Source organism: Pagrus pagrus (genome assembly GCF_965226575.1).
Source record: "Pagrus pagrus genome assembly, chromosome: 22".
Lineage (NCBI taxonomy): Eukaryota > Metazoa > Chordata > Actinopteri > Spariformes > Sparidae > Pagrus > Pagrus pagrus.
The window spans coordinates 4,207,177-4,219,906 of NC_140204.1; the positions used below are offsets into that span (position 1 = coordinate 4,207,177).

A 12,730-nucleotide genomic window follows, 5' to 3' on the forward strand; every position below is an offset into this window, starting at 1 on the left:
CTTGTTTAAACATATAAGAAAGTGATGAATTATAGATTTCCATTCGCTGTTTTGAACCGAAAACGTTTGTAAAAGTTTCATGCTGGTGTCGTTTTGGTGAGATTTCCCCTGACGTTAGTTCTTAGTCTTTGTCTTTTTGTGTTAAAACTTTAAACAATAAGAGGCATTTCTCTATAAATCCTGCCTTTTTATGTGCAACATGTTTTGCAAGAATTGTTAAAAAGTTAACAAGTGTTGTGCTTAGTTGATAATTAAAGGAACAGTTCATCCAAAAATGAAAAAATTCAGTCATCATCTCCTCCCCCTCATGTTGATCTAAAGTTTCATAGACCACAAAACATTTCTGGAGCTTCACAGCAGGGACTTGTTTTAAAACGTAATAAAAAACTGAAAAGAGAATCATAAAAAATGGCTCCATGCGGCTCATAATTCAAGTCATTGGATTATTTACCCAATTTGTATTGCCAAAATTTTACCTTTAGCTGCCAAGCTAATAGTATTAGCATCTGAAGAGGGTGCACATTCTCAATCTGGGTGTAAATAACATTTAACATCTTTTCAGATCAATTTCAAGTCATTTTCTCAGAAAAAATAGTCCAAATTCTCTGATTCCAGCTTCTTAAATGTGAATATTTCCTCCTCTCTGACAGTAAACTGAATATCTTTGTGTTGTGGGCAAAACAAGACATCTGAGGACGATCCTGGGCTTATCGATTAACCGTAAAATAATCGACAGTAGTTCGCCGCAGCCCTGATTCATTTTCCTGACATTGGATACAATTTAAATCAATCACATGGCAGCCAGTCGTGATGTGTGAGGCTCTTTTTTTTGGTCAGCAAAAAGTGGACGGCAGCATGCAAAACATTCAGCTCAGGAATTATTGTTAGGCTTGGGTCGGGCTCAAACAGAACCAGTTTGCATGACGTCTTGTCCAACCACAGTGGAAATAAACTGTTTCTGGTGATGCAGGTGTAGATGGCATCACATAATGACTTGTTTCGGACGTGAAACGCAGAGCGCAGGGCTTCACTGATCACGTTGGTCTTAACTCTTGACTTAATATTCAGACTTGAGACTTGCTGTGGCTTTGTCCGAGCTCTGCCTAACTGAATCACATGCTCTTTATTCCCGATCCTGAGGAGGGAAACCGTCAAAGCCACAGTCCTTTGACAAGCTGAAGTTCACTGTAGAGAACTTTGTAGTCCCTGTGGAGAAATTCTGGTCCCGGTCGGTGACGTTGACCACAGATTTCATGCAACCAGAAGCAAAACAAGAGCCAGAATCTGACGGCATAAATCAAATAGCTTCATTTGAACACAGCTGATGGATACGTGCGTTTAAAAAAATGTCATTTTAAGGCATGAACTGTGTTTTTAGACAATAGATGTGTATATTTCTGTTCCCGCAGAATATTTATGTGTAACGGAGAAGCGATGGAAAAGAGCTCGGAGCGATTTTTCTCACTCATACATAAACATACATTTACATGTGACTGTTTTGGTTCTCGAGCCATAGCATGCCTCTTCTGACGTCCATGTTGGTTTTGTCCACTTTGTGCCTGTTTCCCGCTCTCGTGTTGCCCGTTTCCATTGCCTCAGAACGCCCATATACCATGACCTTAATGCCACGGAGCCACCAGAGGCAATTTTTACTTGTGTTGACGTGAGTTGGCGAACTCCACATTGCTATGCGATCATTGGAAAAATCATGAGGAGCGGGTTGTTTCTGAGGCCGACGGTGTGCTTGCTCTCCAAAGGCAAACTGAACTCACCGCGGGCTTTTCATGTGCTTTAAAGGTCAAAGGTCATTAAGTCAAACCCATCATCAATGTGGGGTTCAGTTCAGTAGCCACAGAGGTCTTGGTGAGAGAAAATATGAGTTTGAGGTCATTTTTTCTCAGTTTGTCAGAGAATAAAGACGACGTGGAGTTTAATCCAAATGCAAATATTTCCAGAATGAATTGTAAAATATAAAAACATACATCTTTTAAAGCTTTTACTGAGTAGCTCCATTTATATTCAGCACCTCTAGCTCATTGTTGACCTGACCTTTAAATATGTGGCCGACAGGAAGAGGAGTTCATGGACTGGTGGAGTAAATTCTACGCCTCCACTGGAGAGAAAAACAAGTACGGGACGTACCTGGAGAGAGGCTTCGACACGCTGAAGGTAAGAGATGGTGTTTAATGTCAAAGTCATAACTGTTTCTGTTCTGTCCATATATACATCTGTAGACATAGTGTAAGTGCAATGTTATTTATCAGTGTTTTCTGTAAATTTCCAGGTAAAAAAAGCAAATATTTGCAGGATATACAGCTTCAACAGATAACATACCTACTACTAATACAGATACAATGAATTATGGGCAAAAAGTAGAGGGTATTAAAGGTTCAAGGAGATTTATTTGTCTTTATACAAGACAAAATAAAGTTAGTCTTCCTCATGCTGCACAACACAGAACATATACACAGTTATTTATAAACATAAACACGTAGTGCAGTTTTTTAAATTTGCGTCTGGGTGAATTTAAACAGCAACAAGATGATGATGATAATACGGTCGTCATCTTCAAATCAAAAGTTCAACCTCTGGGAAACGATGTCCATCAACACCAACTGAGTGTGCGCACCAAGCATCAATGACGTAAACACAAGGTCACAAAAAAATGTTGAGTCATCCTGACTTGCTTTTATTATATTTATTCTTTTCATGTATTTATTTATTTAATTTTATTTACATTTTTCCACCCTCACATGGGTGTGAACCCAGTCTGTGTTGTCATAAATTAAGTAATTCTACCAATTTTTTGGGCAGAGAATGATTATTATATTATTTTTTTACATTTAATCATTTGTTTTAACCATCAAGGGAAGAAATAATAAGTTAATTGATCAGTAAAATTAGGTTAGTTGCCCTAATATTGTCCAGTTCACTGTTGTTTTGCATGCATGTGTGTGTGTGTTTGAATGCAAATCCAGGCCAAACTCAGATGTGTGTGTCTGTTGGTGCGACACATCAGAGAAAAGGGGAAACAGGATTGAAATAAGATAAAGAGGATACAGAAAAAAGGAAGGAAAATTCATAAAGACGAAGAGCGATATGGATAAGAAGATGCAGAAGACGGAGACAGTGCTCCCCTTTGTTCCATTTCCTTAAAATGTTTTGCTCGTTGCCCCAAACTTCACCATTTAAATCACATTTTTGAGCTCCTGCCAGTCTCCTCCGTCAGCCCGTCCCTCCGTCCTTCCCCTCCTCCCCCTCTCTTCTCATGCCCCGTCCTCCTGTCCTCCGGCGCCGTTGACATTCCGGCCCGTTTTCCAAACGACTCCGATGACTCACCCGTGTTGAATTCGCCTTCGAGAACGCCGCGGTGGGACGGATTCGGAGAAAAGGCCGCTCTCTCCGATTGCTGGCGAGTCCGACGCGAGGGGATCACGTCAGCCGCCGTCAACGTCTGTCTTTCAGAGTCTGCCACGACGTCCCAGGAGCTCCTCCGCCGTCGCCCACGCTCTGCTCAACCCTTATCCCGATTCTCTCGGCCCAAACGCCGACCTTTTCTTCCACCGGGACTCGAAGCACACGTCACTCTTCTTGTCTAATGCCCAAACAAATGACTAATCATGTCAGAATGTGGCCTTTTTTTATTACTTTTAAATGAGACCTCTAACCTCTCCCTTGAAAGCCATTTCACATCAGCGCAGCAGCTTCGACTCGGTCCTCTCTATTTCCTTTATGTCCTTTCTCTTCCTTCGTCTCGCAGATATACTATTACTGTTCTGCATGTAACCCTAAAACAAAGGTTGTACGAGACCTTGGAAGTAATATTTTGATGATTTATTTGGTGCTGCTTAAAGACTTGTGGAAAACTAATAACTGATCTGATCAATTTAGGAAGAATCGCTAAAACAAAGCCGACACGTGGATCAATCTCTTGCAAAAGTAAACTTCTTACAACCAGAAATACTCCAGAAGGACCTTGCCGTACATGCTCCAACATAAACACTACTTTTCTTTGTTTTTTATTTCCTCGGCTGAAAACATTAAAATATGGCTGAAAACTAAACGGCACAATCGAGAACAATAACTGCTTGCCCAACAGTCGCTGACCCTCGAAAGGCTCTTTCCATTTAGCCATGTAGTGGGTGTACTTTCTTCATTCGGGAAGCCTATTAAAATGGTTTCACCCAGCCGATGGAAACACATCTAAGTCGCCCATGAGTTTTAGCGACATTTCAAAAACTTTGCTCGAAATTCACTTGACAGTTGGATGGAAACTAGTGAAATGACCAATGAGCCGCTGGTTCCATCGTCGCCTTGCCTCAGTTTCACCCTCTCCTCGTCTCCTCTGTGCCAACGAACGCCTCCTTTTTTATTTACCCCCACCCTCCTCGTCTCTCCCGTTCCCTTCTTTTCCTTTGACAACCCATTTACTCAGATCTGCTACTGTCACGGGGAAATGAGCCACTGTTTCCAACCTTTCCAACCCTCCTTTACCTTCCTCTCACCCCGTGCCGCCACCTCCTTTCTCTTCGCCCCCCTACCGCCTCTTGTTCCCTCTGCCCCTTCGGTCGCTACTGTCAGCTGAGACACAGTTTCCAGCCTCGCTTTGACCCGAAGCAAACTCCCTCTCTTAATAATCCTCACCTTTCCTCTCCACCTCGGCCTTGTTGTCGCCTCCTTTTCTGTCACCTTTCTGTTTCTGTTTCCATCTCCTCCCGCTGCTGCTGCAGAGGCTTTGCAGTTGCATCAGCAGATTTAGCACTTTCGTCTGGCGCCATCAGGGAGGTCGGCGAGCAAACGAGCTAGTAAAACGGCCGAATACATCATAACAAGTTCAGCTAAGGAGAGATCCTGCTGAAGCTGATGTTTTAACAGCAACTTGATCCACTAAATCAGCTTTTTGAGTTTGAAGAGTTCCCGTATTTTTTTCTGGAGAAAACTACGATAAGTAAACGTACAAGGAAATATCATGTTTACTAATCTGAGCAGCGACCCTCATCAACACTTATAAAATCCGAAATCTCTTTCTTCTTCACTTTGATGCTGAAGACAACTTGGAAAACATGATGATTATCGGGCAAGTTTTGGAGTTATAGCGTCTTTTTCAACAGTTTTAAGTGGATTTGTTGAGGTTCATTCAGGATAGACAGGTGCTACATCACGTTAGCTAACGGTGTTTTTGGTGGCGAATCCTCAGTGTCGCTGCTTACACGTCAGGTAAAAAACATTTTTCTTGTTTAAGGACCGTCCACACCAAGAACGATCACTATCACAACTATAACGATGTGAGCGTCCACACTGATGAATGATGATGATGAACCATTTTTGAAAGTATGTCTCAGCTAAAGTTATGTTTCCTTAGTGTCATTTTCAGTCTAATATCAGTTATATAAGCATTTAAGTTGTATAAATATCTAAAACTGAATTATTTAAGAGGAAATCCTCTAAAAATGCCATCAACCAGCTTAAACAACAGTTAGAAACCAGATGGATATTAATCGACTGTCAGTGTTTCTGTCGTTCATGAAGTCGCTCTGAAACTGATCCCAACGATATCGTTCCCCGCTGTCGTTGTCGTTATAATTGTGGTGTGGACATCGACTTGAGTTAGACAGATCTTTAAAACCGTTTGGTGTGATCGTTATCGTTCTTGGACGAGAGCATCCTGACGATCAGCAGGAGCTAAACAGGAGTTAAGCTACTTAGTTAAAACTTCTAAATATGACCTGAAGAAGAGCTTTTGGCCTTCAAAATGGCCGCCAAAAGTTGCATCACATCACCTGAAAACCCAGTTTTCTTTCCTCTTTCCTTCAAGAAAGAGGCAAGTTTTTCCTCACTCGAATCGAGGGTCGAAGGACAGAGGGTGTCGTCTCTGTACAGATTGTAAAGCCCTCTGAGGCAAACTGTGATTTGTGAATTTGGGCTATACAAATAAAATTTGATTTGATTTGATTTGATTCCTTCGTCCTGCTCGATATAACCTCATTTTCCTTCCCTCTCTTTACTCTTTTTACTGTCCGTTTTAATCTCCTGTCTCTTCCTTCTGTTCTTGGCTCACCTCTCTTCTTCTTCTTCTTCTTCTTCTTCTTCTTCTTCTTCTTCTTCTTCAACCTTCCTCTCCCTCCTTTCCTTCCTAGGATTGCTTACTTTGCTTCTGTCACAAAGGCGCTGCTGTTTCCATCCTTGTTATGACTCGGTTCACCTCTCGTCCTCCCTCTGCTCCCTCCTTTCACTTTCTCCCCATGTTCCTCCCCCGGCACTGGGTTCGGTGCCGGCAGATTGGGATTTGTTGTATTCCACTGAGCCGGTGTTTCCAGACTTGTCTTTCGTTTGCATCATCCCAGCTCTCCTCAAGGTTTTTTTTTTTTTTTACACCTCTGACCTCGTCAAACTCAGCTTCACCTTTACACAGATAGTATTTAAAAGAAGCATTAAAATGTCTCAAACATCTACAGCTTTTTTCTAAATCTTGTTGAGTTGTGTACTTAAATTATCCCAAATGTCTCCAGCAATTCCACAAGTTTGCTCAAGGTAACGGCGCGTTTTCATCCACTTCTGGGATGGAAGCTAAACTTAACTTATGAATAAAACTTTAACACATGACCTCATCTGTTAACATTTCTGTCTGAGTCACGCCAGATAGATTTTCATCAGCAGTGGTGGTTGTGTCATGGTGTGATCACCACAAGTGAAGCGTCCATTTGAGTCTGTTTGGGTCACCGCGCTGTGTTTATTCGTCACAGCCTGTTTTTCACTGTAACCTTAGCTATTAGCAAGCGTTAGCAAGCCGCTGCACACACCAATTCAGCGCTCACCAGAGACTTTGGTTCTCTCTCTCTTTTTCCCCACACTACATTCATGGAGTTGACCTCCGTCGATCCTTGCTGCTGTCGGGTTGATAAACAGGAGTGAAGATAAATCTGCTTTTGAATCTCAAAAATAATCTCTGAGCTCTCCTCCCGTCGGTATCACAGCAGATTCATATGTGATGCATATCGTGCATTTAAAGAGCAAACACCTCTCGTGTTTGTTTGTCATATCTTCACTTTTCCAAATGAAAGAATTTCAGTTTTCACCCTTTAACAAATGAAATTGCTCACTGAGCACAAACGCTAACAGTTTCCTAGCTTCCCATGCTGAACTTTTCTTTATTTTGTATTATTATTTTCTATTTCTCTCTTGTCACAACACTTTGCTTCTGCAGTGGTTAAGTTTAGGCACAAAAACCACTTGGTTGGGGTCAGGAGAACATCATGAGTTGGCTTAAAATGCCTGTTTTGGTCAACACGGCTGGAGAAGGCCCAACTTTCCGTGAAATATATCCCATTTTGGTCACAACAAACATGGCTGGAAATGGCCCCAGCTCTCCTTAAAATAGCCCGTTTTTTAGTTTGTTTTTTTTGCCAAACACAGCTGAAGATGCCTTCAGGTCTCCTTAGCACAACCAGGTTTTATCGCCACAAACACGGCTGGAGATGTGCACGTGCTCTGTAGTGTTTCCTTGCTCTGCTTTTCTGGACCCCCTGATAGTTTTACTAATATAAAACCTTCATTGATTACGAATTCACAACACAAAGACTGATAATAGACCTTGCTTGCAGTCACACCGAGATAAAATGGCATGAAGGCTGTTGCTCTCTGTGCTAAGCTACGTTAGCTTTGTGTTTACTATCTGTACTTAAAGAAACGGGACGTTGAGTCAGTTTTCTCTTCATGCGTCACGTATCAACCCTCCAGCCCCTCGTGTTTTGTCTAAACCTCCCCCCTCTCTCCTTTCGTCTCCCCATCTCCCTCGGTACTGGGTTTGGTGAAATGAACCGCTGTTTCCAGACCTCTCTCGCGTTTACATCATCCCCCTTCATCACTCTCTCTTTGTCCCGTTCCTCCCCCACGTCCTCACCCATGCTTTTCCAACTCTTTCACCCCTTCTCCACCCAAATCTCAGACCGTATACCCTTCACTCCTCTCATCCCCCCTCCTCCCCTCTTTCCTAACTAGCCTCTTTGTTTAATTACAAAGAAGTTACTGCTCTCGATGCCATTATCTCTGTGTACATAACTTACACAAACCACAAACTGTATATCACATGAGCGATGATAGCTCTATACTGCAGAATTATGTGTCGTCAGATAATCAGATTGCGGCTCCACTTATTGCCTAATTTTTGGGGGTAAATCATAAATCCTCACCTCCCCTCCTCCTCTCGATACGACTGTAATTTCTGCTACCTCCACCGCTTTTGTTCGCCTGATGCTGAAGCGAACCACAGTTTCCATCTCGGCTGCAGGGCTGTCGTTCTTCTGCGAACGACAAGAACGAGGGAGTGTGTGTGTGTGACTGATGCAAACAAACACCGCTAATGAAAACGAATGAATGTTTTTGTGCTCTTGACACGTAGACGTCCCTGCCCAGCGCCCCTGCAGTGAGAGGGTCATATATCGTTGAGTAGCTTTTGGCAAAAAAGTTTGAAATCCAGTACCAGTGGAATTACACGGGCCAGTACTCGGCTCTGATGTGTTCTGTTGGCAACCGGATTAAAGCTGTTAAAAATAAAGATGATTCTGATGTTAATATCAGAGCGTGTGCGTCTGATTAAAGATTACAACGTCGTATTTTTGTCAAAAAACGAGTTTGTACATCCACAATTCTTCCTTTCTCATCCTTTTTTTTTTGCTCCTCATGCTTCCACTCTTGCCTTATTTTCTCATATAAGTCTCATCATGTTTTTCAACCCTATCCATCTATGTCCTCCTTCTTCCCTTTTCACCCTTCCACCCTCCATCCCATCAACCTTTATGAAACAATGTTGCAGACATTAAATTCAGAATCAGTGTATATTTACAGTAAACAATAAAGTTTCCTAATAATGTATAAGTTCACCCTAAAATGACAATTTAGTTATCATCTCCTCCCCCTCGTTTCGATGGAAAGTCATGGAAATGTGACGTTTCATAGTCCACAAAACTTTTCTGGAGCTTCACAGCAAAACATTGTTCTCCTAAACAACTGAAGTAGCTGAGAACAACAGAAACAGCTCGTCTGGAGTAATCCAAGTCCCCTGAAGCCCCAACATCCAATAATTTATTTGATTAGACCTCATATATACCCTTTGTTAAGCCTAAATGTTCATGTAGCTGCTAAGCTAAAAGCGTTAGCACACACCCTGTCTGAAGTGGGTGCATGAGCTCGATCGTACGTCGAGGGTGTAAATAACGTTCATTTGACAACTTTCTCAGAAACAGGATTGTAATTTCTGTTTGAGCGTCACATGAACAGTTCTATCAAAACATGTAAATGTATTCGTATGAGATGTGATGAAGTCCTCTCCTCTTCCTCAGGTGTACGACCGGGAGTTGGAGAGGGTCGAGGGTTTCGATGGTCTCTCGGATTTCTGTCAGACTTTCAAGCTGTACAGAGGAAAGACTCAGGATGAGGGAGAAGATCCTTCAGTGGTCGGAGAGTTCAAGGTAAAAACTGTGTTTGCTTCTGCTGCATCAAAACGTTTTAAACCGTATTTATTGTATAGCTTAAAGAGGGTTGTTTTGATTTTCTATTCTTAACCCTTTTATGGTTTATCCACGTTAACCAGGGTATGTTTAAGATCTACCCGCTGCCGGACGACCCGTCCACCCCTCCTCCGCCCAGACAGTTCAGAAAGCTTCCTCCCAACGGCATCGAGGACTGTTTGGTCCGAGTCTACATCATCCAGGCTCAGGGACTGCAGCCCAAAGACATCAGCGGGAAGGTACGAAGGGAGTCCTTTATACAATTTATTATAGACTTGAGGAAGCTAAAACTACAAGACATGGATGGATAAATAAGACGACAAACTCGTTGATAATTTGTCCCCTGCGTTGTGTTTTCAGTGTGACCCCTACGTGAAGATCACTTTGGGGAAAAAGACCGTGAACGACCACGAAAACTACATCCCCTGTACTCTGGATCCCGTCTTTGGAAAGTACGTACCGTCCCATCGAGCTTGCAGACTGTGCTTGCGTGTTCCCAGGAGAGACTTCAGTCCGTCTCACATCGCTGTTTTCCCCTACGCCCTCAAAAATGTGATGTAACGTCCGTGAACAGATTAGAAAACAAAGTCCACAAGGGATGAGTCTGCAGCTTCGGTTGCTGGACATTTGGATTCAGCCTGTGTTTTCGCTCTTGTACTAAAGAGGAATTCACTGGGTCAACCCCCCAAAACCGAGCTGTGGATTCGCACTGACCTCTTGCTCGTGGGACCTCAGTTGTGGTGCATGTGCGGCTGCATGTGGAGGTCATGTTCAAGATTAAACCAGGTGCTAAGTTGCTCTTTAAGACCCCGATCCGTTCACTCATAGTCTGGTGTAGTGGTGCGTATCTCCAGCCCCTGACCAAGGAAAACCACCTGTTACCGTGCAGCTTTTCGGCCTCTCTCTCCTCTGAGGTCTTTTTTTTTTTTTTAGTTCTGACTGTGTCACATGTAATTGTGGTTTCAGTCGCAGACTTTGAAAACTCAAGGTTACTCTCTCGCTCATTCAGCATGTTAAATGATGGGTGGACTTTCTCTTTCCAGCCCAAACACATTACTCAGGTCGAAACTAAGGCAATCTTTTCCATGAAGACAACCCATAATGTACAGTGGAAGTCAGAGCGTGGTTGGCTACGTGCTTGAACTCACAGTTTGACAGATTTACCTCACACTCTTTAACATTTTAATCACTATCTGATCATGTTTACTTCTCACTCCTCAGTGCTTCTTCTGTCTGTCTCTTCATCTGGGCCTCTTTCAGTTTAACACCAGTAGGGGTCGCTGCACTCACACCGATCACACCAATCACAGCCATCACAGCCATCACAGAGCTCAATACTGCTGCAGAGAAATGCACAGCAGCTTTACTCAGGAACAGATTTCAGATTTCTTCTTATCCTCTCTCTTCAGGAGGTTTTATCTCATGTTGCACAAACTGTTAGGACAGAGTATGACACAGGAAACAATAATGTGAATGTGACTAAAATGGGACAATCGATCAAAAACTCAAAACAGGCCTGGACCTTTAATACAGCTGTTGCAAAAAGTCCCCCAAAGTCATTCTTGAGTAAAAGTAAAGATATCTTGTTACTTTGGTACAAGTGAAAGTTACTTAACACATCTGATTATAAATGTAAAAGTAAATCAAACATATATACTCTATAATATGTGTTGACCGATGATTGGATTTGGGTCCAATAATTAGCAGTATTTTTATTGTATTTTTTAATCCTATTGCCAATAAAGTACATTAATTTTAAAAATGCACTTCTTTGGCTGTGACGCAGCATGTAATCAGCAAATTACCTAACTTTAAGTAGCAGAAAATGCAGTACAAGTACCTCAAAATTCTACTTAACAGTACTTGAGTGAATGTAGTTAGTGACATCATATTTCAGGCTCCAGACTTTTTTTCCCCCAACGAATAACGACGGTTGAAAAACATTTTTCTGTCCCAAAATCAAAACGTTGTCTCTTTACTGTGTCATTATCATCCAGAGTTAAAAGTTAAAGCATTCAAAGTATTTTTACCTCCAAACTTTTTCACTTCAAACTTGGAAATTCTCAGTCCTGCTGTGTGCGTCTGCCGATAGTGACTTCACTGCCTCCTTTCAGATTTCAACACGTCATATTTTTTGTCGGTCGAGCGCTAAGTAGACAGCCAGCGGTGCATCATGGGGAATATCTGACACAGATGACAGATGTAACGACACGTGTTGTCGTCTCCTCTTTTTTCTCTGTCAGGATGTTCGAGCTCACCTGCTCCCTCCCTCTGGACAAGGACCTTCGGGTGATGGTGTACGACCACGACATGCTGACCCGAGACGAGAAGATCGGAGAGACGGTGATCGACCTGGAGAACCGCTTCCTGTCCAAATACGGAGGCCTGTGCGGCCTGCCGCAGTCCTACTGCGTGTGAGCATTAACATTCATCTAGATCAAACTGTAACAATGCAAAGTCTCTCTCTCTCCGTCCCTCTGACGCTCTCTCTCGGTGTCTCTCGCCCCGTCAGCTCGGGGATAAACCAGTGGCGCGACCAGCTGACACCGAGGCAGCTGCTGCACCGAGTGTGTGACCGGCGAAACCTGCCAAAGCCCGTCTACCAGGACGACGTGGTCCACTTCAGAGGAGACCAGTACACGGCCGCGGACCTGGGTGAGGGACGAGGGCCCGAATCTGTGTGTGTGTGTGTGTGAGTGTTTCGTGAGTGTGTGTGTGTGTGTAAAGCCACTGTGAATTAAACCTAGCGAGGGAGAGTGAGAGGCTGGAAAGCTTCAAGTGCAGGGTAGTTCGATTAAGGCATCATTGGCGCCACTGAACACACACACACACACACACACACACACACACACACACACAGACACACACGCCCTTCATTGCTGATTGACTCAGACTCCATCAGACCTTCCACCATTAAAAAAGAGTCAGTTTAATGAAGGTATAAACTGCACACAGTGTGCTATACGTGTGTGTCGGTCGTTACACAATCAGTGAATTCACAGCGAATAAATCACTGCAGTGTCGCCCCGCTCCACCCACATCTCCATCCACCTCTCTCCTTCTCCTTCTCCTTCTCCTTCTCCTTCTCCTTCTCCTTCTTTATGCCTCCACGCCAGCGGCGGCCGTGGGCGGAGGCGTCGTGTTTTTCGGGTATGCTCCGTTCCTGCGGTATCTCGAGAACGCCTCGAGGGAATTCCTTCAGATTTGGTACAAATGCCAACGAC

At 43.3% G+C, this 12,730-nt stretch overlaps 1 protein-coding gene across 5 annotated transcripts in view; it reads left to right on the forward strand.

The window, feature by feature from the left end:
* Nucleotides 1-12,730, forward strand: part of dysf (dysferlin, limb girdle muscular dystrophy 2B (autosomal recessive)) — a 73,625-nt gene that overhangs the window by 44,908 nt on the left and 15,987 nt on the right. For all 5 annotated transcript variants that reach the window (XM_084343740.1, XM_084343743.1, XM_084343742.1 and 2 more), the window contains 6 exons: nt 2,071-2,169; nt 9,339-9,467; nt 9,590-9,745; nt 9,867-9,958; nt 11,750-11,920; nt 12,019-12,161. In XM_084343740.1, the coding sequence (XP_084199866.1) occupies nt 2,071-2,169; nt 9,339-9,467; nt 9,590-9,745; nt 9,867-9,958; nt 11,750-11,920; nt 12,019-12,161 (790 nt within the window). The remainder of the gene's footprint in view (nt 1-2,070; nt 2,170-9,338; nt 9,468-9,589; nt 9,746-9,866; nt 9,959-11,749; nt 11,921-12,018; nt 12,162-12,730) is intronic.